This window comes from Ursus americanus, chromosome 21 (genome assembly GCF_024610735.1).
Source record: "Ursus americanus isolate L20-20 chromosome 21, mUrsAme1.1.p, whole genome shotgun sequence".
Classification (NCBI taxonomy): Eukaryota; Metazoa; Chordata; class Mammalia; order Carnivora; family Ursidae; genus Ursus; species Ursus americanus.
This window is the reverse complement of record NC_142147.1, coordinates 41,588,388-41,613,837: the sequence shown is the minus strand read 5'-3', so window position 1 is coordinate 41,613,837 and position 25,450 is coordinate 41,588,388. Positions and strand designations below refer to the sequence as shown.

At 37.3% G+C, this 25,450-nt stretch overlaps 1 protein-coding gene across 3 annotated transcripts; it reads right to left on the bottom strand.

The window, feature by feature from the left end:
* Positions 1 to 214: 214 nt before the first annotated feature.
* Positions 215 to 25,450, bottom strand: ZNF146 (zinc finger protein 146). 3 transcript variants are annotated; one of them, XM_045805186.2, is made up of 3 exons: positions 25,313 to 25,450; positions 14,420 to 14,654; positions 215 to 3,249 (listed from the first exon to the last, which is right to left on the bottom strand). In XM_045805186.2, the coding sequence occupies exon 3, from the start codon at positions 2,497 to 2,499 to the stop codon at positions 1,621 to 1,623; it is 879 nt and encodes a 292-aa protein (XP_045661142.1). In that variant the 5' UTR covers positions 2,500 to 3,249; positions 14,420 to 14,654; positions 25,313 to 25,450; the 3' UTR covers positions 215 to 1,620. The 3 variants fall into 3 exon arrangements, with proteins under 3 accessions (XP_045661142.1, XP_045661141.1, XP_045661143.1); XM_045805185.1 differs by lacking the exon at positions 25,313 to 25,450 and adding an exon at positions 25,138 to 25,289; XM_045805187.2 differs by lacking the exon at positions 25,313 to 25,450 and adding an exon at positions 25,145 to 25,219.

The following is a 25,450-nucleotide window of genomic DNA, read 5'->3' as shown; positions in this document are numbered from 1 at the left end:
TTAAGTTGTTCTCATGAAAATGTATAGCATAGGAAAGTTTATGTTCCAAAATCAGTTTATCTGAAAAAGACAAGTTATATGAAGTATGTGCATATACCCTTATTTAACTAAAAGTTCTTAAAAATTTCGAAGCTCAAATGATGTGTCGCAAAGTATGTTAGAAATGTAAAGACAGACCATATAGTGCACACATAACATGTAAAAATAAAACAGATTTGGATTATGCTGTCATTTTTAATTTTAATAAAATAGATAATTTCATATTACATAGAGAGCAAGTCCATCCACTCATCATTGATAAAATTTTAGAAATATTTTCTATAAAAAGTTTAGTACTTGATTGGGAATGAATCCATTAGAACATGATTTCTATAGGTACAGTGTTCCCATCCTCACCCCCATTCTTATTAATTTTGAGAAAATTTAAAAATACAGAAAAGTACAAAAAATAAGACAAGATATCCATATGCCACAATCCAGAATTATCCAGTATTTTGATATATTTACTTGCAGTCTTTTTACTTTTTAAGAGAAACGGATGTTTATATATAAAACTGAAGTCCCCTTTAAACAGTCCCCATCCCATCCCTCCCACACTCATCCCCTTCCCTTCTCCACTCTTCACAAGCAACCACTATTAAGAGTTTGGTCTTATCTTCCAATCCATTTCAAAAACATTTTAAAAACATACATACATACATGTATCCATTACCGATACATAGTACTGAATTCTGTGAGAAAAATTTTAATTTACAAAAATGTCATTGTAACATATGTGTTATTCTGCAACTTCATTTTCCCCCTTCAACATGATTTTTGAGATCTTTCTCTGTAATACATGTAGATCTCATTTGTTAAATTTTACAGATATACAGTATTTCATCATATGTATTTTCCATTTTGTTCCCGATGGGCATTTAAGTTGTTTCCAACTCATGGCTACTACAAATCATGCCACAGTAAATAGACTGGTATGTATTTCCTAAGCATACAAACTCAGAGTTGCTAGGTATTCTTGAACTTGTTATAAGGAATGTTTCCCAACTCCCAAGGTCATAACCATTTCAGTATATAGCTTCTTCATATTCCTGTTTTCTCCTCTTGGATCTTACCTCAGTGTATAGTTCATGGTTTGTTTTTTCCTTGGAGAACAGATTACCTCCAAATCAGTTTACACAGTCTCATTATCTTCTCACCTCCTATTGCCATTTCTATCATATTCTAAATTCTAATAAATGCATAGGTGTTTCCAGAATCTCTTCTGTTCTGCTAAATCAATACAGAAGTCTCTTCCTTTCCAATACTTACAACTTATTTATTACATTGGTGAAAATCTCCAGATTTATGCAGACAGCAATAAGAAGCATGTTTCCCATTCTCGATTTTAGTGGAAATGCATCTAAAATTTCAGCATTACCCGCACCATCAGTTTTGTTGGGTGCAGGATTTTTATCATATAAATGTCTTTCTCTTCAGTATAAATTTTCTGGTGTCCAATAAGTTTTTCGCTTTTGTTTTCCTCATTTGTGATACTTTCCTTCAGCATGGTTATTCCTGATGTGCTACGATGCTTAAATTCCTGATGAACGCTTTCCAATTTTTAAGACATTTACAGGGTTTTTAATGAGTATGAATTTTCTGATGTCTAATGTGGTGTGACTTCTGGCTAAAAGCTTTCCCACATTCACTACATTGATAAGGCTTCTTACCTGTGTGTATTCTCAAATGCAGAGCAAGGGTTGAGAACTGAGAGAAAGCTTTCCCACATTCATTACAACCATAGGGTTTCTCACCTGTATGGCTTCTCACATGCACTGTAAGAGATGAACTTTGAGAGAAGGCTTTTCCACATACATTGCATTCATAAGGTTTATCACCTGAATGAATTCTCACATGTACAATAAGTGATGTTCGTTGAGAGAAGGCTTTTCCACATTCATTACATTCATAGGGTTTCTCTCCAGTGTGAATGTTTTGATGTTTTATGAGGTACTTCTTCTGGCCAAAAGCTGTTCCACATTCACTACATTTAAAGGGTTTCTCTCCAATATGAATTTTTTCATGCTCAGTAAGGTTAGACTTGCCACTGAAGGTTTTTCCACATTCCTTACATACAAAAGGCTTCTCTCCCGTGTGAGTTCTCTGGTGTCTGATGAGGTTTGACTTCTGAATGAAAGCTTTCCCACAATCCTTACACTCAAAAGGTTTCTCTCCAGTGTGAATTTTCTGATGGGTAAGGAGGTTTTCCTTCTGGCTGAAGGATTTTCCACATTCATTACATTCAAAAAGCTTCTCTCCAGTATGGGTGTTCTGATGTTTAATGACATACTGCTTTTGGCTAAAGGCTTTTCCACATTCATTACATTCAAAAGGTTTCTCTCTATTATGAAAATGCTCATGCTCGGTGAGATTTGATTTGTGGCTGAAGACTTTCCCACATACCTTACAGGCAAAGGGGTTTTCCCCACTACAAATTCTCTGCTGACTGAGGTGTGACATCTGAATGGAAGCTTTCCCACATTCACAAGGTTTCTCTCCAGTATGAATTTTTTGATGAATGAGGATTTACTTTTGGCTGAAGGTATTTCCACATTTCTTACATTTGAAGGTGTGTGTGTATGACCTTTCAAATGTAAACTAAGGGATAAAATTCAAGAGAAAATTTTATCATACACAGTACATTACAAGCTTTCTCTCCAAGTATATATTTTCTAATGCTCAGTGGGGTTTTGTTATATTCACTGGTTTCTCTCCAGCAAAAATTTTCTTCTGCTCAATGAGATCTGTCATCTACCTAAAGGCTCCTCAGTATTCCTCAGAAGAACAGGGTTTCTCTCCAGCCTGACTTCTGCATTTAATGAAGTGTGACATGTGAGTGGAAGTTTTCCCACATTCAGTAAATTCATAGGGTTTCTCTCAAGTATGAATGCTCTGGTTCAAACTGTTTTAACTGAAGGCATTTCCACACTGATTTACACTTAAAGGGGGTAATTACCATGAAGAATAAGTTGTGGCAGGATTTCCAAACTAAATTAAATTGATGATGCCTTCCTACGCAACTTCTCTCATGATTTAAATTGAAAAAGGTGTTGCCCTTAGAAGATATAGTGTCTGAGATCAGAGAAAGTATTTTTCCAATTTTCTTATATTCACTACTTTTTTTTTTCTCAGTCTTTACTGGAGATGGATGCAACCTGCTTCCCAAGTCTTGTTGCCTCTCTATCTGCTCATCATCTTCTCAGGCTTCTTCTAAAATGGAGTACAAAGAATCATCATTTAAAGGCGTTAACGTATGAATTGCTTAGTACTGTGGCTGACAAATGGTAAGCACTTGATTATGTTAGCTTTATGTTATCATTATTTATGAATTTCCCCATTATTAGTAATAAAATTTTGGATTGTGCTTTTGGGATGAACTCTGAAAGCCCACCTCATAGTATGAAAAAGTCATCATGACCAACGTCACCAAATAACTTTTGAGAAGGAAACTCTTGTGGAGGATATCTGCATAGGAAATTAACATTCATGGGCACACAAAGCTTAAGGATTACTCTTGAAAAATAACCTTTCCCGGGGCGCCTGGGTGGCACAGCGGTTGGGCATCTGCCTTTGGCTCAGGGCGTGATCCCGGCATTGTGGGATCGAGCCCCACATCAGGCTCCTATGCTATGGGCCTGCTTCTTCCTCTCCCACTCCCCCTGCTTGTGTTCCCTCTCTCGCTGGCTGTCTCTATCTCTGTCAAATAAATAAATAAATAAAATCTTTAAAAAAAAAGAAAGAAAGAAAAGAAAAATAACCTTTCCCGTTTCTTAGTTCAGCAAATAAATGTAATAAACAACAAGGAATTAACAAAGATAAAAAGATGACATAAAATTGAGAAAGTCTCCCGGAATGTCTAAGTAAAAGAAAGGAATTAACCAACAACTGCTTCCTTCTAAAACCCCATTAAAAAGACAAGAAAAGGGAAAATAGTACAAGCTCAGAAGAAAAAATGGGTATGACTAGAGACTTCAATACACAGAGACATTAACAAATTTTCTGATAACAAAAGAGCACACAAAGATTTTCAACACAGCAGAGCTGAGGAAGTTTATGTATGTAAAGATACTGCAGAAGATGCCAGTGTCAAACCAATTTATGCCACAAAATATCAGAAAGACTAACAAAATGGAGGGAATCAAGTACCTCAAAAGAAGGAATGGTAGGTAGAAGGATGATAGCTGAAAAAAAGATTATATAAGGTGCAGTTAGAGCACTACCCTCCCAATAGGACCACTCCTTTGTATGAAATGGAAATTATTCTTTGCAGAAATTTTATCAGAGAAAATCCACACTCAGGGACATCCAATAAGAGATGACAAGAGAGGGGCGCCTGGGTTGCGCAGTCGTTAAGCATCTGCCTTCAGCTCAGGGCGTGATCCCAGGGTCCTGGGATTAAGCCCCATGTTGGACTCCTCCACTGGGAGCCTGCTTCTTCCTCTCCCACTCCCCCTGCTTGTGTTCCCTCTCTCGCTGGCTGTCTCTCTCCGTCAAATGAATAAATAAAATCTTTAAAAAAAAAAAAGATGACAAGGGAGATGTGCTACACTGAAATCAATGGGATTAAATCTATATATAATATGGTAAGACTTCCAGGATAGTCTGTAGCTCATGTCAAAACAGGCTAACCATCAGGTATATATACCTGTAAGCAGGGTATGAAAGGCTCCTTCTCTGAAGAACCTGAAAAGCCTATGAAAAACTTCAGTAGGATACATACCCCTCCAAAATGATATCTGTCACCCGTACTCATTTTGGGGTGGGGGCAAAACAAAGGACCTGGCCACACCAAGGTTTGTGTGAGTAAAGCAGTATAATCATTCTGTGGAGACCCTGGTCCATAAGGCATTTTTCCTTTTTTTAAAAAAGATTTTATTTTTAAGTAATCTCTACACCCAGCGTGGGATTTGAACTCACAACCCTGAGATCGAAAGTCACATGCCCACCAACTGAGCCAGCCAGGCACCCCATGACATTTTTTTTTTTTAAAGATTTATTGAGAGAGAGAGAACAAATGGGAGGGGTCGATGGAGAGGGAGAGAGAATCTCAAGCAGACTATCTGCTGAGCAAGGAGCCTGACAAGGGGCTCGATCTCACAACCTTGAGATCATGACCTGAGCCAAAATCAAGAGTCGGACGCTTAACCAACTGTGCCACCCAGGCAATCCCACCCCATGGCATTTTACTTTTGATTCACTGACGCCTACCAGATGACTAGAAGCAACCAGGCATGAAAGAGTTTATGATGACCTTTTAGTCAATCAGTCTTAAATATGACTGCAGCCAATACTTCACACACATTTGAGAAACTCCTACTAGTAAGAAAGACAGATCAACATCAAAAGAAAACTTAAGGAAGTCTGAGGAATATAGGTAAGGAACAGTAAACAGCAACAAAACCTAAAACCAATCAGACAGAAGATATTTTATTAGTGAAACAACATGGTTCTGTAAGCAAAAAACAAAAAGTAATCTGAAATTAAGATGGGGAGTGGGAAGGTAGACTGTATTATCATTCACTAATAACAGGGTCATCTTCCTGCAGTAGGATTATAGTACTTCACCCTAGCGAACTCAGACATGGCCAGCCGCCCTGTTTGGCCAATGAAATATAAGCACAAGTGACAAGTATCTCCCAGAAGAACCTTTAAGATGACAAATTCAGGGGCACTTGGCTGGCACAACTGGTGGAGCATGAGACTCTTGATCTCGGGGTTGTGAGTATGAGCCCCATGTTGGGTCTACGTAGAGATTACTTAAAAATAGGGGCACCAGGTGGCTCAGTCAGTTAAGTGTTTGCCTTTGGCTCAGGTCATGATCCCAGGGTCCTCGGATCGAGCCCCATGTTGGACTCCCCGCCCGGCAGGGAGTCTGCTTCTCCCACTCCCTCTATCCCTGCTCATGCTCTCTCTCGCTCACTCTCAAACAAATAAAATCTTTAAAAAATAAATAAATAAAAATACGGGGTGCCAGAACTAACCATATGATCCAGCAATTTCACTTCTGGTTATATATATCCAAAGAAAATAAAAACATTAAGTCAAAAAGATATATGTGCCCCATGTTCACTGCAGCATTATTTACAACAGCCGAGATACAGAAACAATCTAAATGTCCATCAACAGATGAACGAATAGAGAAATATGGTACATACATACAATGGAACATTATTCAGCCATAAAAAAGAACGAAACCTTGCTATTTGTGACAAGAATGGAACTTGAGGGTATTACAGTTAAGTGAAAGCAGTCAGTCAGAGAAAGATAAATAATGTATGATCTCATTATATGTGGAATCTTAAACAACAAATCAAGCTCATAGATAGGGAACATACTGATGGTTGCCAGAGGTGGGGGAGGGGTGTGGGCAAAATGGGTGAAAGGGGTCAAATGTACAATTTCCAGTTATAAAATAAGTCATGGGGATGTAATGTACAGCATGGGAACTACAGTCAGTAATACTATATTGCATATTTGAAAGCTGCTAAGAGAGTAGTTCTTAAATGTTCTCATCGTAAGAAAAAAAGTTCTTTAACTATGTGTGTTGACAGATGCTAACTAGAGTTACTGTGGTGATTTTTTAATAATATATACAAACATCAATTATGTTGCAGCAGGTGGGGGGATGGGGTAATTGGGTGATGGGCATTTAGGAGGTCACCTGATGTAATGAGCACTGGGTGTTATTTGCAACTGATGAATCACTAAATTCTACCCCTGAAACTAATAATATACTATATGTTAACTAATTTGAATTTAAATAAAATCTTAGGAAAAAAGATGTACATCTTTTTTGTACATCTGAAACTAATATATTTTAAGTAAATTATACCTCAATAAATTTTTTAAAAGACAAATTCAGAGCATAAATCAAGGTACATATTAGCTAAGTGAAGCAAGTTCCAGAAAACAAAAGGAGAAAACTGATTAGAGGAAATTGTCAAAGAAAAACAAAAAAAAACCTTCCTCTCCTGTAAGACATGAATCTCTAAACTTAAAAGGCACACTTAATACCTTGCATGATGAATAAAAGATGCATACCTCCACATATCACCATGACATTTCAAAAGAAAAAATCAAGAGGCCATAAAAAAACCCTACTATATGTGTATATGTGTGTGTGTGTGTATAACCCAACTACACGTTGATATGTATCACCCAAAGGAATAGGAATCAGAATGACATCAAATTTCTCAACAGAAACACGAGAAGCTAGCAGACAAAATTCTGAGGGAAAATTCTAAGCTTAGCCTACCAATCTAATGGGACAAAGGCATTTTTCAGATATGCAAATGTTAAATTTCATCTCAATGCACCTTTCCTCTCAGGATGCTACTAGATGAGCTCCACCAAATTACTAGATAGAGAAGGTGATATAGAATCCAAGAAAGAGGGTATATGACATAGGGAAAACAAATGAAAAAAAAAAGTCGTTGATAATGTTGATGAAAAAGAGCTAACTATCAGGTCAAAGTACAGCCAGTTCCGACTGGAGTAGGAGGACAAAAATTCTACAGGTAAATCTTCACAGGAAAAAAAATGGAAAGAAGTTTCCCAATGCATTTGACCATGTGGAAACTAGTATTTAACAGGCTTTTAACTATTTTAAGGTATCCAAGGGAGTCTGTGCTAAACACAGAAAGCCAAGCAAACAAAAGTATGAGAAATACAAATTCCATGAAAGAAAAGAAGTATAATAATAAATAAAATTCTATATATCTACACATATACTTCTGTTGTACATGAAAAGATAATAGTTGTCTCAAAAAGATGTCTTAAATCATTTAAGTTGTGAACTAAACTAGTCACTTTTTTTAATGGAGCACCATTAATTTACTTCAATAAATTAGTAAGTGACTGCCTTACAAATTATGGTTATTCAGACTTGGATATTATTTGGCAGGTACTTTCTTGAGACAGAACAAAGTGAGAATCATCAGATTTTATCTAAGAAAACAAAAAAATATAAAGCTTCAAATTCCATATTACAGCTAATCTTAAAAAAATTATGTATCAGGTGTTAGTGTAGTACCAAAGAATATCCACAATTACCTGAAAAGGCTATTGAAATATTTCTCCCTTTCTAACTACATCTGTGTGAAGCCACAATTTTTTCATATACTTCAACCAAAATAACATGTTACAGCAGCAGAAATGAGAAATCTAGCTGTCTTCTATTAAACCAGACATTAAAGATACTTACAGATATGACAAACATTCTCTCTCTTCTGACTAAACCTTTTTCATCCTGGAAAATTATTTTTATTTAGAAGATCTGGTTATTTGTTTGTCAGAGAGAGACAGAGAGAAAAGGATAGAGAGCAAGATTGGGGGAGCGGCAGGCAGAGGAAGAAGCAGGCTCCCCACTGAGCAAGGAGCCTGATGCGGGACTTGATCTCAGGGATCAAGACCCGAGCCGAAGGCAGACGCTTAACCAACTGAGCCGCCCAGGTGTCCCTGGAAAATTATTTTTATTAAGAAATATAATTTAGGTTTACAAGTAATAGGATTATTATTTTTTTTAATAAGTACACTTTTAAAAGTTTCTCAATTTTACTTTTAAATAAAGTAAATATCACTGAAGTCCACATAAAACAAAATGTCCTCATGTTTGCTTATATATTCCACTGTGGTAAAACCCATATAATACAAAATTTACCATTAACTATTTTTTTAAAAAAGCCAAACAGGCGCCCCTACTATTAACTAATTTTCTAATTTTTTGAAGTTGAGGTACAATTGACATAACATTATGCATTCTTTAGGTTCGGGTGTACAATCATTATGATTCGATATTTGTATATCCTGCAAAATGATCACAATAAGTCTAGTTATCATCTGTCACCATACATACAGATCTCTTTCTTGTTATGAAAACTTTTAAAATCCAGGTGGTCCTCAAGTTTTAAGAATGTAAAGGTGATTGCTAATGGGTACCAGGTTTCCTTTTGTGGCAATGAAAATGTTCTGGAATTAGTGGTGATGGTTGTACAATTTGTGAATATACTAAAAACCACTGAATTGTACACTCTAAAAGGATGCATTTTATGTTATGTGAATTATATCTCAATAAAACTGTCATTAAAAAAAAAAAACCAAAGGTGAAAGTCTGAGAACTGATACTCAAAACATTTCTCACTACTCATTCAACAAGTACCTTTTTCTTTCCTTACTTCATGTCTGGCACACTTCTAAGTTCTAGGGATAAACAGTATTGACCAAAACTGACAAAATTCCCTGTCCTCATTAAGATTACACTCTAGTGGACAGATAAATAAAGGAGAAGGTTTGTTAAAAAGCTATGACTGCTATGGAAAAAAAAACAGAGAAGGGTAGAGTTTTAATTTCAGATAGAGTGGCCTCTGAGAAGGCAAGATTTGAGAAATGAAAGAAGAAAGATATCCTTACAGGTATCTGGAGGAAGAGCATTCTGAACAGAATTTAAAGAAATTCACTAGCCTTGAGGAAGAGCCTGTCAAGCATATTAATTGTACAATGAATCATAATTATGCATATTATGTTCCTCATGTCCTTCTTTGACTTAGCGTGACCCCTCCTGTTTTTTGACCATCTTAGAATCTACAGAACCTTCTGAGAGCAGCTCCAATAACATGCTCCTAAAAAAATTTCTCCAATCTTGTCTTAGTTATGAACATCTTTCCCTGAACTTCTAATTACAATCAGATTCACTTTTTCTAAAGTGTTTCACACTCAGTATCTTTAAACCAAATTTGTACATAGCTAAGTCTTAACATCCTAACTATAACCCGAGATGCTGGATTGTACTAATCGCTCTACTCTTTTCTTTGAATGGCTGACAGTAGAAATTTTTTAAATGCTAGGAGCAATATCATGAGAGAAAAGAAGGAAGAGAGAACAATTTAGATTTTAAAGACTAAAAAGACAATAACCAAATCCAAAGTCTAAATCTTGACCGGATTCTGGCATTTTAAAAAAAGTTATACTCCACGCTGGGTGTGGAGTCTACTTAATAAAAGAAATAAGAACAAATTTTTTTTTAAAGCTATAGAAAGTATTCTGGAGGTAACTGAGGAAATCTAAATATGGACAAATTATTACATATTAGGGCATTACAGCTAATTCATCTAAGGAGTGAGTAATGATATTTTGGTTATGTAGAGTGATGCCATTATTTTTAGAAAATGCATACTTAATTTTTTGGAGGCGAAGTGTCATGATGTTTCAGCACATAAAAATATGCATACACAAGGACAGAGACACATAAAACAGACATGGCAAAATAATTACTGAATCTACACAGTGGGTATATGGGAGAATGCTGTACTCTTCTTTCAGTTTTTAATATTTGAAATGTTCATGGATAAAAAACTGAAAAAGAAGAATTGATCAATAACATTACTTCCACAACAATTCATAGATTAGTTAACAAGTATCTCATATTTAACCAAAACTGAAGACAGAAAGAACATGGGCCTTTTTTTCAACAGGTTATAATATAGACTCCAGATACCAAAATATAAAAGCACGTAAGAAAGAATTTACTCGGGACTTTTGAATTTCCATGAAAATGTGAAACAGGATGGTCAAAGGGGAGATCAATACAAGAGGAACATGTTTAAATGGTAAGTAGGACCTGAATAGGTAGAACATTTCATAAGCAAAAGCCAAGATTCAAAGTAGAAAATATGCTCACATTTATATTTACGGTTAATATGTCCTCTCTTGATAAGATTAAGGTATATCTTTTTTTTTTTATTTTATTTATTTATTTGACAGAGAGAGCACAAGCAGGGGGAATGGCAAGCAGAGAGAGAGGGAGAAGCAGACTCCCACCGAATAAGGAGCGAGCCCAATGTGGGGCTCAATCCCAGACCCTGGGATCATGACCTGGGCTGAAGGCAGCCTATTAACCAACCAAGCCATCCAAGCGCCCCTAAGGTTTATCTTTTTAAAGGCTTGGCTGACCATATCTCAAGGATCATGAGAAAAATAATCCAGACATAGTATGAAATTGGTTTTACGTAATCTCTCTGGACCTGAAAATAATGAGCTGAAATCTCCAATTTGGGTATTATATTAATGACTTCACTGACACAAAAGAATGAAACAAGTCAGACAGTTGTTTATCCTAGAAATAGGTAAAATTATAGTGGGTAAGACAGAAAGGCTGGAAAAATAAAAATTGATACTACAGAGTTACTTCTAACTTCAATGAGTGTTGGTCACCTGGGGTGGCTCAGTCAGTTAAGCATCCAGCTCTTGGTTTCGGCTCTAGTCATTATCTCACGGCTAGTGGGATCAAGCCCCACCTTGGGCTCCACACTGAGCATGGAGTCTGCTTCAGATTCTTTTTCCCTCTCCCTCTGCTCCTCCCTACTTGCACGCAGGCACACGCACACACACTCTCAAATAAATAAAATCTTTTTAAAAAATGAGTCTTCTCTGGGATTTAATTTATAAAGAAAAGGAGGAAAGGCAGAATGCAGTGTTCTAGGAGCCACCTCCAGTAAGAGGAAAAAGGGGAAAAAAATAAAAGCAAAAGATAAGAAAACACTTAGAAAGATAAAGCAACATCTCAGGTCATCAAGGCACCAATCAAGCAGAACTGCAGAGAATTCCTACAGGGGTGATTCACATGACATAAATAGATCCTTTCTTCTAAAATGGTAAAACAGAATATCTCTGCCCACTTTTAACATCTGTGAAGGATAAAGAAAAACAAGGAAAAAAAAGGGGGGGGGACTGCATTGTTGAGAGGAGTATGAAGTAGCTATAATTCTAATGTCTAATGAGGATTGCTAGCAAGCAGCTGCCATTGCTGTTTTTAGGAAGAGTTCTCAGGCACAATGCTCTCCGAAAACGTAAGGCACAGCCTCACGGGGCAAATCATCACCTCCTTGTTTTTACCAACAGAATCCAGGAATGTAGGCTGGATACAGAACACTTGGTGGACCCACCAGCATCCCTAAATGGTAGGAAAAGTAGGACTGAGCAAGGAAATACAGAGATACCATTAGTGAATAAAACGGCTTATTAGTACGGCAGAACAGAAGGTCACAACTATCTCCCTAAATTCCTGACTTGTGTATCTAACTGACCATGTGAATATGCACTTAAATGATCCGTAGACATATCACAATCAACAGGTCCAAAACAAATCTCTTGATCTAGCTCCCCAAATTCCTTAAGTCTTCCTAGCTCAGGCAATGTTAACTCATTCTCTTCTAGTTAAAACCCTGGAGTTACCAGTGTGATTCCTCTTCCTCTTTTAAACAATACAACCTAAAAAAAATAAATAAATAAAAATAAACAACACAATCTATCAGCCAATCCTGTCAGCTATTTCTTTAAAATACCTTAAGAATCTGGGGTGCTGGGTGGCTCAGTGTCTGCCTCCGGCTCAGGTCATGATCCCACGGTCCTGAGATCAAGCCCTATTATCGGGCTCCCTGCTTTTCTCTCTTTGCCCCTCCCCCTGCTCATGATCTCTCTCTTGCTTTCTCTCTCAAATAAATGAAATCTTTAAAAATAAAATAAAATAATAAAATAAAATAACTTAAGAATCTGACTTGTCACTAGCTCAACTACTACCATTTTCTTACCTAGATTACTGCAATAGCCTCTGATTAATCTCCTAGCCTTGGCCCCCTATACCTTATTTCCTATACAGCAGCCAAAATATAATTCTGATCTTATCACTCCTCTGCTCAAAACCCTTTGATGGTCTCCCAAATCACTTAGAATAAAGGCCAAAGTCTCTGATTTGGCCTGTTACCTAACCAAACCTATTGTTTTTCCCTTTTGCTCGTTCTGCGCCAGCCTACTCTGCCCTGATCAATATTTCTAAAACTGCAAGCCATAGCCTCAGGGCTTTTAGTACTTTTCGTTCCTTCTGGCTGAATGCTCTTACAACAAATACTACATACCTCACTTGCACATGCTTCAGATCTTTTTTTCAAATGTCTTCCTTTTAGTGAAACCTTTCTCTGACCAACTGATTTAAAATTACAACCGCCAACTGGCCTTCCCTATGCTGGTTTTCCTTGCTTTAATTTTTCTCCACAGCACTACCACCATCTGATAGAACATGTATTTTTACTTATTTACTCACAGCGTGTCTTCCTCAGGAAGGAATTTTTGAAAACTCTGATCAAGGACATCTCCTTAGAAACTGAAATGGTGCCTAATAATATCATTCAATAAATACTTGTCAACTATATGAATATACCGTGTTGATAGAAATGTAAATTGGTTTACTACTTTTGAGAACATGCTTATTTCTGTCAAATCTATAAATAAACATAACTGACTCAGCACTTCCACTTACGATAAATTACTACATAGCTGTATCTACATTATCTCTGCAAAGCAATATAAATAAGTAGATATGCACTTTTGTGTTCAAAAGCATACATCTGGAAACAACCTAAATGTCTATAAATAGGAGACAGGTTAAATAAAATGTGTTGGTAAGAGTCTCTCCCAGAAAACAAACAAAAACCAACAAAAATAACTATGGACACAATAGAATACATACTACCATTTATATGAAAAGGAAAACTAAGGGCTTACATACATGTATTTTCATATTTCCAGCACAGATATATGCTGGTTTATTCACAGATGACCTCAAGAAGGCTACATGTGAAACTCTTAAAAATGACTATATCTTTGAAAAAAATTTATAGGACTGAAGGTAAGAGGGGACTTTTTCACTGTATACCTTGATGTTCAAAAATTTTATAAGCTCATGTTATTGTATTAAAAACCAAATACAGATTCATAACATTTATATGCACACACACACACACACACACAGCAGAAAGGGGAACTGATTTCTAAGGCAACAACTTCTGAAAGAGGTATATGGGGATGGAAGAGAAAGGGAGGCAGGAGTTTGTTGATGTGTGATGGGGGAGAAGGTGGATAAGATGACAACAGGGAGCATGATTACAGATGTAAAAGATAATTCAGAGGCATTTCGCCACTGAAAGAATGAAAGGTGGTGGCAAGTAATAAAAAAGGAACCTGAATGTCAGAAAATATATAAAGACTTAAGACCTATAAAAGACAACGCATGAGGAAAAAAGTCTATACACAGTGGGAGGCAGGAGACTGAGGGTATCAATGAAAGAGAGAACAATCACACAGAGGCAGTACAAATAAAGTGTGAAGTGCTGACATCCAGAATGGAGATAAGAAGGGCATCTAAAAAATCTGATTAAATAATACAATACTGAAGCAGAAAAAATGATGACTATAAATGTAATTCAGGTATCTAAAGAATTCATACCAAGTAAATACTCCCAAGTGTAGGGCCTGTAAGAAAATATCCTTGAGTATTTCAAAGGTGTCAATGCTGCCTGAACAACTGTGACCTGCCCTACCATTCACTCACCTGAACAAATTTCCTTTCTACTTCGTTCTTCACCATCCACAGTATCTTCTTATTCCAACGGAGGATCACATACAGTTTGGTCAGTTTATAACCTGCTTTTGGGGAAATGACACAGCACTAAAATGTTAATGCTGGGGACCAAAGTACCATCCTAGAACTCAGGCTGAGCCCTGGGGCCTCCAGGCCTTCTGAATGATGAGGAAGGTGCAGTTTCCAGGTGCACAAGGAAGCAGCCCTGTGAAAAAGAACGAAGTAATGACCTTTTGCCTTAGAGATTAAAGCACACACAATTATAATAAGCAAAGGGACTAAGATGATCTGAAACCTGAATTTCAGAGCCATGCTCATTAAACCATTTAAGTATCCACACATCCAGAAATGGGGTAAAAAAGAGAACTATTTCTCAGAATTTCACTTACATACAAAAGCTGTTCATACCTTACATGACTGGTTGCTACTGTTTTGTACCACCACATTCCTACATAGGTTCCTATTTCTACATAGGGCCCATGGCCCTTATTCCTGGGTGAATTTAATACTCATATCTATGACAATAGCAGTAGATGCCTATCAGAACTAAGTCACCAGGACACAATGTATAGGAAACTGTTCTTATAGTATTCAGGAATAAAGCTGCAAAAGGTTTTCCTGGAGTCCTAATATTTACTTTGTATTATAATCTGATTAAAACTATGCATTAGAAATGTTCTGTAAATATAAGTTCATCCATTCATTCAAAAAACACTTTTAAGGACATTATTGGGACAACTGACAAAATTTGAATATGGATTTTTGCATTAAATAATAGCAATGTGTCAATGTTAAAAATTCTCTGATTTTGGTTACTGTACTATGGCTATGAAAAACAATGTCCTTGTTCTTAGAAAATTCATGCTTAAGTACTAATAAAGGAAGCATATATGCAACTCAGTCTCAAATGGTTCCAAAAAATTACACACACAAATACCTGGAAAGAGAAAAGGAAAAATAAAGCAAAAAACGAAAACGTAAATGGTAAATTTGGATAAAGGATATACAGGACTTTCTGAACTAATCCAACTTTTCTATAAAGTTGAAATCATATATTAAAAAAAAAAACCAAAATCCTAAAAACTTGAGTTACTACTTATACACATATACACTATCTACTATGTATGTTGAAAAAGCTTGGTCACCAATTTTTGTGCTGGGGTAGGGCAGAGATGGAAGGCTTAGAACATAATTTAAACAGTAATGTACACAGAAATAGGAGAGGCTGAATTGGCTGAAGACAATCTGCAGGCAAAAGGAGATCAAGTTTGATATTCTGGACACCCAATGTGTCAGGTTTCTGAGCAACATGCAGGCAGGTATATCCATTAGGTAACTGCGCATATTCATAAGGAGCTCAGAATAGGCCTAGGAAGGAAACGGGAATTTACCAGCTGTGAGAATACCAGCGCTGCTGAAGACCTAGGTGTAATGTGACTGACTGCTTAGAGAATATACATAGTATATGAAGAAGACAGTCAAAGACAGAAACCCAGGAACACCCAACAGTCAAAGACACAAGGAAAGGTTTCAAAGGAGCATGGTGGCTGCTTAGTTTTGAATCTTTCAAGTACTTCTGAAAACTATACAAAATATCAAGACTAATGGGGGTGGTGGGTAGCCAATCCATACTCCATGATCTTTCATAAAACTAGTAGAGAGAATATGTTCACTCTAAATTATATTAAGTGTAGCCCCAAACACCCAAAATAGCAGATACCATGCAGGAACCACAATAGTATGGTAGGTACAACAAGAACGACTACCCAACGCTAAGAAGTCTTTGAAACAACAGATCTCAGAAATAATTAGCAAATATTCATTCTCAGAATGACAGCTGCAACTCAGTCTAATAATGAACAACAAAACTAGGGACCAAAAAACCCCTCCCAAACTCCATGTACCAAAGCCAGACCCGAACAATAGGCCTAAACAGGAAGTTGCAAAGAACCCTAGAAGAACTGCGAATGATTTCAGTGATTCCAAGTACTTAAAAAGCTCAGAAATCTGCAGCTAATATTTCTTTACCTAATGAGTAGGCCTCACCCTAAAGTAAACTAATAAAAGCAAGACCTAGATTAAACAGAAAAAGACTGCAGGGAAAGCAGGAATATGCCTAAAAAGTACTTGGGATTAGGGCGTCCCCAGATTTAGCAACTTCTACAAGTGAACTTATCATCCGGGAAAGCAAGTACTGTGAAGAATTATGGGAAACAGGGAGATGGAGGTAGAAGTCACCTTCAACCAGGTTAGGGTCCAAAGAGCTAGAGGAGGTGAGAAACTCCTTTGCTTTAAACACTAGAAAGGGGGGGGCGCCTGGGTGGCTCAGTCATTAAGCATCTGCCTTCGGCTCAGGGCGTGATCCCAGAGTCCTGGGATCGAACCCCGTATCCGGCTCCCTGCTCCAATGGGAGCCTGCTTCTTCCTCTCCCACTCCCCCCTGCCTGTGTTCCCTCTCTTGCTGGCTGTCTCTCTCCCTGTCAAATAAATAAATAAAATCTTTAAAAAAAAAATAAACACCAGAAATTGGGATGCCTAGGTGGCTTCTGCCTTCAGCTCAGGTCAGGATCCCAGGGTCCTGGGATGTGGCCTTCATCGGGCTCCCTGCTCCATGAGCCTGCTTCTCCCTCTCCTTCTGCCTGCTGCTCCCCCTGCTTGTGCTCTCTCTCTGTCAAATAAATAAATAAAATCTTAATAAAATAAAATAAAAAAATAAACACTAGAAGAGGTACATGAGCGCTGAAGCACAGAATGCTACTATGCTTCCTTTTTCCTGGTAATGGTCTCAAAAAATTTCTCATATTTGTAAGTAAACAAAATCATTTGTCTGTGTCCATACACAGATACTACAAGAAAAACAGTGAAAGCAAACAGCACCATTTTCAAACAGCTGAGTAAACTCACGTGAAAAATATTGCCACTAAGCAAGAAAGAAATGAAAACAAAAATTTTTAGAACTTTAAGAAACAAGCAAAGCTATATAAAGAACACAATGATAAAAACAGACTCTTAACTAAAGAGAACAAACTCAGGGTGGCTGGAGGGGAGGTAGGTGGGGGAATGGGTTAAAGGGGTGATGATATTAAGGAGGGGATTTGTTGTGATGAGCACTGGGTGTTGTAAGTGATGAATCACTAAATACTACTTCTGAAACTAATATTACACTATATGTTAACTAACTGGAATTTAAATAAAAACTTGAAGCTACAAAAGAATTTAAAAAAGAATACAATGATAGAGGAACTGAGCGAAGAAAAGGTCACTCAAAAGGAGAGAATGCAAAGAAAACAAAATAAGAATGGACATCTTGGGGCACCTGGCTAGCTCAGTTGGTAGAGCATGTGACTCCTGATTTCGAGGTTTTGAGTTCATTCCCCATGCTGGGTGTAGAGATTACTTAGAAATAAAATCTTAGGGCGCCTGGGTGGCTCAGTCATTAAGCATCTGCCTTGGCTCAGGTCATGATCCCAGCATTCTGGGATTGAGCCCCCCATCCCTGCTCAGCAGGAAGCCTGCTTCTCCCTCTCTCACTCCCCTTGCTTGTGTTCCCTCTCTCGCAGCCCCTCTCTCTGTCAAATAAATAAATAAAATCTTTTTAAAAAAATAAAATCTTAAAAAAAAAGAATGGACATCTTACTGGACATCTTATTTTGTTCTGCCTGAACTTTTTTTTTTTAAAGACTGCAGTATTAGAGTTTGGGGGGATTTTTGTTTTCATGATTTTTGTTTTCCTTTATTAATGTGATCTTTCCTCGTGTTTCATCTGAGGCACAGCAGTAGCCTCAGCCTTAAAACGTTTTGTTTCTACTCACATCCCCAAAGTCGCAGGCAGCATGGGTAATGTATATATAGGTAATCATAATCTATATCTGACCACAAAAGCCAACATCTTATCCAATGCAAAAACAAACATTGGAGGAGCTTCTATTATATTCTAATAAAAATAAGGATGCCCACTGCCTCAAGTATTATATAATTATAAGCAGTAATTCAATAAGTTAAGCTGGAAATAAAATTAATTTATAGAAATCAACGACTTTCGGGACGCCTGGGTGGCGCAGTCGTTAAGGCGTCTGCCTTCGGCTCAGGGCGTGATCCCGGCATACCGGGATCGAGTCCCACATCGGGCTCCTCCGCTGTGAGCCTGCTTCTTCCTCTCCCACTCCCCCTGCTGTGTTCCCTCTCTCGCTGGCTGTCTCTCTGTCACATAAATAAATAAAATCTTAAAAAAAAAAAAGAAATCAACAACTTTCTCATATACCAGAACAATGACTCCATTTACAAGAGCAATAGAAAAGATAAAGTGCCTAGAAATAAACTTAGTAAGAAGGTCTAAAACCTGTATGAAAAAAAAATTTAAACACTCCAGAGGACCCAAAAGGAAACTGGAACATATAAAACACATATCACGTACACGGACAATATTTAACATCATAAAGATCTAATGTCCCTTTCTCCTAAGTTATTGTATAAATTTAGCGCAATACCAATAAAAATAAGCTTTTCCCCCCTAGAGCTAGATAAGTTAACTCTAAAGTTTACACAGAAAAATAAATAAGCAAGGGGACTCCTGGGTAGCTCAGTCAGTTGAGTGTCTTACTCTTGATTTTGGCTCAGGTCATGATCTCAGGGTCCTGAGACTGGGCTCCGCACTCAGCGGGGAGTCCGCTTGGGATTCTCTACCTCCCCACCCCCTGGAAGCACGCACACGTGTGCACTCTCTCTCTCTCAAATAAATAAAATCTTGAAAAAAAAAAAAAAGGAAAAGAAAGAATAGCTAGGAAACTCTGAAAAGAACAAGCAATAGAGACTAGCTACACCAAAATTATAAAGCTTCAATAATAAAAAGATAAATATTGGTATATGACTACAGACTGGAAGATGGATGAGACTATGAAGTCCAGAAATAGACCAAATACATGTGATAATTTATTATATGATCAAAATGGAATTTTAAAATAGTAAACTTAAAAAACAAATAAATAAAATAGTAAACTTAAGACCTTTTAATAAATGGAGTTAGAGGAATTGGGTAGCCAATTGGAAAAAGATAAACCTGGATGCACGCCTAATATCATACACCAGAATAAACTTAAATGGACTAACATATAAATATAAAAATGAAACACTATAAAAATTATAAGATTTGAAAGTACTGGTGAAGGCTTTCTGACTATAAATGAAAAGACTGATAAAGCTAACTACATGGGGGGGGAACCCTCTGATTCAACAGAATTTGTAAAAAGAGGGGTGCTTGGTTGGCTCAGTCAGAAGAGCACGCAACTCTAATCTCCCAGCTTGTGAGTTCAATCCTCATATTGGGTGTAGACATTACTTAAAAATAAATTCTTTAAACAAATCTTAAATATAAAAAATAAAAAAAAGAAATGAACAATGTCAAAATAAATTTTTTAAACTTGAAAAAAAACTGCAACTCATTTCACATAGGGCTAACTTTTCTAATGTACAGCTACTAGAAGAAAATGGGACCCCCACAGAAAAGTGAGGAAAAGGATATGAACAGACAGTTCCCAGGTAAATACACAAAGCCCTTAAACATATGGAAGATAATCAACCTCCCTCATAAGAGATGTAAATAAGACCTACACTGAGATACCAATTTTCACTTATGCCTTCGGCAAAAAATAAAATAATAACACTACACTCTAATGGTAAGGCTCTAGCAGAGAAGGTGCTCTTGTACACTGCTAGTAGAGTGTTGAGTACCTAGCTATATGGGCAATTCCACTTATGGCACTCTACTTCAGAGATACTCCTGCATAAGTCCAAAATGATGCAAGTAAAAAATTATTCATTACTGCAATTAGTAACAGCAAAAGATTGAAAACAACCCAAATGTCCAACAACAGATGTCTAACAACTGAATCAACTACGGTAAACATACACAATGGCATCTTATTTATACAGCAGTTAAAAAGCAAAGATTAATAATGATTAAAAAGACAGACCTCCAGGACACAAGGAAAGAAACTATACTTGTTTGGGACAAAGAAGAATGTGATGGGGGAGGGAAGCAGTATGAGATGAGGTATCACTGTGAGATGTATTTTGTTGTTGTTGTTGTATCACATAAATATATAGTTACTTTAATTTTTTTTAATTTTTAGTTTTTTGGGGTTTTTTTAAGATTTTTAATTTTTTTAAAGTAATCTCTATATTCAATGTGGGGCTTGAACTCCCAACCCCGAGATAAAGACCTGCACGCTCTACCAACTAAGCCAGCCAGGTGCCCCCATTAGTTTTTAAATAATCAGATTCATTTCTCAAAAAGCAGTCCCTGAACTTAAAAACAAATTGAAACAAATGAACGCGACTGAATATTAACCTGAGTAACAAAGTTCCCCAAAGAAAGTTAATAAAACTTTAGAACAGAGAATTGACTATATACATCATTAGTGGGATGCATTCTAGGGACAAAATAGCTACAAAAAAATTTTTCGTGTGATAAAGTATGTTCACGGTCACTACTAATACCGGTAATGTTACTGTGAAACCATTTTCCTTATATTGAAAGATAAAGCAAAGAAAATAAGCACGTATGTTAACATGTTTCAAAATTTTTACTATAAAATACCATTAGGAGCTAATTATTAGGTAAAAATATCATAAAATTTAAACTGAATTAGAAACACTTATATGAACTCATGATTTTTAAAAATGGATTTTCTAGCTTTATCACTAAAATGCCTTGAAACAAAATCACCCCTGCAGCAAAGAGACCATCAGTACCCAGATCTTGCGCTCTAATGACATTCTCCAATAAAAGGAACTAGAGCTCCTTGGGAGAAATGGCCAATTCCAAGTCTAAGAGGGAAGGTACAAGGTGGGCCTAGAGTGCAAGAAATTTTCAAATTAAATGGCAAGCCAAAATGAACCAGGAGTCAGCTTGGAGGAATGGCCACCAGCTAAAATTGTGGTATTATGAGTATCGGAAAGAAAACTAATTGCAGTTACGAGAACACAACTTTATAATGATGCTTACAAGTCACAAAAATTTGAAACAATTTGGGGTTCACAATCAAATAAATGTAAACAGAATTTTAAAAACTAGGAAATCATCACTTTCCAACCACTAAAGAAACTGATTTAGCCAAGGATTATTTATCAGTGTTGAAACCATCCATTAAATCAATGGGGAATGAACATTCATATGGTACCAAAATAAATCCATACAGATTTCATTTTGGTCGAAAAGGGAAAAATAAAATCACTAATGATGGACTAGTCATATTGTATGTCTCTCCTGATGTTATGCAGTTTGAAGATCATCTCTGATGCACTCTAGCCAAAAGTAAGTCACAACTGGGATTTTTAAAATACATCATCAGAGGTTCTGAATTACAACCATGAGAAAGTAACCATCACAGAAATCAAAGAACATTCTCATGAAAAAGATAACGATGGGTTTCTAAATTAGATGAATGTAACTTGAACACAAAAATCTAACTTCCTCATTCCAGTTATAAAAGGAAATGTCAAAAAAAAGTTTACACATGGAAATAAAAAAAGAACATCTATATATATCTGAATCTTTCAGATATTTCTACCAGAAATAGTAAAAATGGCTGTACTATTTCTAAGGAACTGTATTTTGCAGATAGTAATAATACTGCTATTATCACTTATCGAGTACTTACTACATACCAGGCACTATTCTTTAGAACTTAGAACTCCTTAATCTACACAACCACCCACACGGTGAATCAGATACTATTATTTTTTCTGTATTAGTAAATGAGAAACAAGCAAAGGTTTAAGTACACTAAGGTACAAAGTGGCAGAGGAAGTAGTTAACGGCAGTCTGGCTCCATGGCCTATGTCCTCCATAAAAACATAAAAAACAAAAAAAAGAAAAAAAACTTTAACTTTTAAATATTAAACTCATATACTTAGAAAACCAACATAAATAGTTATTTGCTGGGGCAGCTGGGTAGCTCAAGTCATGATCCCAGGGTTCTGGGATGGAGCCCCAAGTGGTGCTCCCTTCTCAGCAGGGAGTCTGCTTCTCCCTCTCCTTCTGTCCCTACCCCCACTCATGCTCTCTCTCAAATAAATAAAATCTTAAAAAAAAAAAAAAAGGTATTTGCCTTTGCCCCACCTATCCCAGTACCACTACCCCAAACAGAGATAGCCACTTGTATTAGTTTCTTGTCTATCTTTTGAGTTTCCTAATGGAAACAAATACAAACATATATTATTTCAGCCCCTTCTTACTTCAAATGAAGCGTATCATACATTTGGCATCTTGCTTTTTTCACTGAACAAAACATTTTAGAGTTATTTCAATGTCAATATACAGAAAGCTTCCTCTTCATTCTTTTGTATACCTGTGTATTATTCTGTTGTAGAGATGGACCTAATTTTATCAAACCAATCTCCTAGTGATGACTAATCTTTTCCTATACATACTAAACACTGCTGCAGCCACGCCTGGGTGGCTCAGGGCATGATCCCAGAGTCCTGCGATCAAGCCCCACATCAGGCTCCTCTGCTGGGAGCCTGCTTCTTCCTCTCCCACTCCCCCTGCCTGTGTTCCCTCTCTCACTGGCTGTCTCTCTCTCCCTGTCAAATAAATAAATAAAATCTTTAATAAATAAATAAATAAACACTGCTGCAATAAGCAACCTCAAACTTGTATCATTTCATGCAAATGCAAGTACATTTGTAGGATTAATTTCCAGATGTGAAATAGCTGCATCAAAAAGAAAATATATTTGTAATTACAGATGTTGCCAAATTTCCCTTCAATGGCCTGCTTTATGCTAACACCATACGATTTTAATTTATGAGGATTTGTATTTTATTTTATTTTTTTTAAAGATTTTTTATTTATTTATTTGACAGAGACAGCCAGCGAGAGAGGGAACACAAGCAAGGGAGTGGGAGAGGAAGAAGCAGGCTCCTCGTGGAGGAGCCTGACGTGGGGCTCGATCTGAGAACGCTGGGATCACGCCCTGAGCCGAAAGCAGACGCTTAAAGACTGCGCCACCCAGGCGCCCCAGGATTTGTATTTTAAAATACGTTACCACTAGATGGATGGATCTAGAGAGTATAATGCTAAGCAAAATCAGTCAGTCAGAGAAAGACAAATACCATATGATTTCACTCCTGTGGAATTTAAGAATCAAAACAAACGAACAAAGGGGGGAAAAAAAGATACAAACGAAAAAAACGGACTCTCAACTACAGGGAACAAACAGATGGTTACCAGAGGGGAGGTGGGTGGGTGGGGGGATGGGTGAAACAACTGAAAGGGATTAAGAGTACATTTGTCTTGATGAGCACTGAATAATATATAGAATTGTTAAATCACTATATTGTACACTTGAAACGTATAACACTGTATGGTAACTACACTGGAATTGAAATTTAAAAAAAATACATTAGGGCTGGGCACCGACCTGCCCACACCCCAGCTGCTTTTCTTTTTCGGAGTTTTACTGTCTATTCTAGTTTATTTTTCCATATGAAGTGCAGAATCAGCTTATCCAATTCCCCCACTACCCCCCCAAAAACTGTAGCTACTTTTATTAGGATCACATTGAATTAATAAATTTACTTAAATCTGAACACGCTTTATGACGTCTTCCTATTGAAAAATATGGTCTATTTGATAATATCTCACGTTATGCCTCTCAGCACTAAGTTCTTTTCTAATAGTTTTGCATACTGTTTCTTTCTCATTTTTTATTGTTATTATAATCACTTTTCTTCTGTTATGTCTTCTAACTGGCTGCTATTTGAAGACTGTTGATTTGTAAATATTAAATTGGTACCCAATTACTTTAGCTCTTATTATTTAAAATTCTGTTAGGGATGACTGTGGGGATTCCTTAGAAAAAGCATCTTTGCAGACAGGAGTAACGGTCTTTATTACTTCACAAAATCCATTCAACCTGGGAACACCTCGATTCACTTAGGAGTCAGACACGTAGAATCTAGGTCAGACTAATAAATATTGCAACAACTAAATTTCCTTGAAACAATGAGAATAACCGTGCCTAACCTAGAACTCCAAACCCTTGACTCTAATCCTGGGCTTCCTGTGCTATATGACGCTGTTGCTCAAAGTGCAATGTCAATACTTAATCTAGGGCTTAACAGCAGCCCTATTAAAATACCCTGTACAGCAATTTGAGATTGTCTGAAGCTCCCCCACCAACAAAAAGTGCCTTCGAAATAGTCCCGCTTGCTTAAAAAAGAAGAAACGACGGTGATCTGCATTCTACTCCAATTAAAAGTAAATCCATTTTTACATAAAAATTCACTTTTAAATCATTTATCACTTAGTTTTTTTCCCCCTTCAAATATTCAAATAAAAAACACTAAACGAAGATGGCACCGTTATTATCAGCACTTTCGACAAGGGAAGTGCGGCTCGGATATTATTACCTCAATGCTGGTCTCCTGAATCTCCCTCTCAGATGTAGCCATACACAATCCTGCACCCACAGTTTCTCACTCAATAATCCCAACATCCAGTCAAACTTGCGGACAAACTCAGGGTCACACACGCTCGAACCCGCCTCAGAAACCTCCACCCCCACCCCACACGTAGGCCAGAAGCTCTTAAACCCACTCTTCATCCCCGCGTCGCGCCCCAAGAGATCCAGAATCCTCCCCTCCAACCTCCCCGACCCGATGGGCCCAAGACGCCCACATCCCACCTCCTACTTTCGCGCCACGTGGACCCAGGGGCCGGACTGACCCGCGGACAAAGACCAAAATGTCCACTCGGCGCGCTGCGCCTGCGCACTCCGAGGGCGAGCGAGCACTCCCAGAAGTCTCCGCGACGCGGCCCGCACGGTCACCGTGGCCAGGCCCAGGCTGGTATTTGATTACCTTCTGTCAACAACAACGCGGCTTTTCCGGCCTTGAACTACATTTCCCTTAAGGCTTTGCTGGTCAGCACTCTGTCCCACACGAACTTGGCTGCTTCTTCCAGTGGTTATGGGGCTTTCGGGGTGAGTCGTCCTGCTT

Excerpts from the sequence above, each read along its gene's own strand:
- ZNF146 (XM_045805186.2), bottom strand. The coding sequence starts at position 2,499 with ATGTCACACCTCAGTCAGCAGAGAATTTGTAGTGGGGAAAACCCCTTT.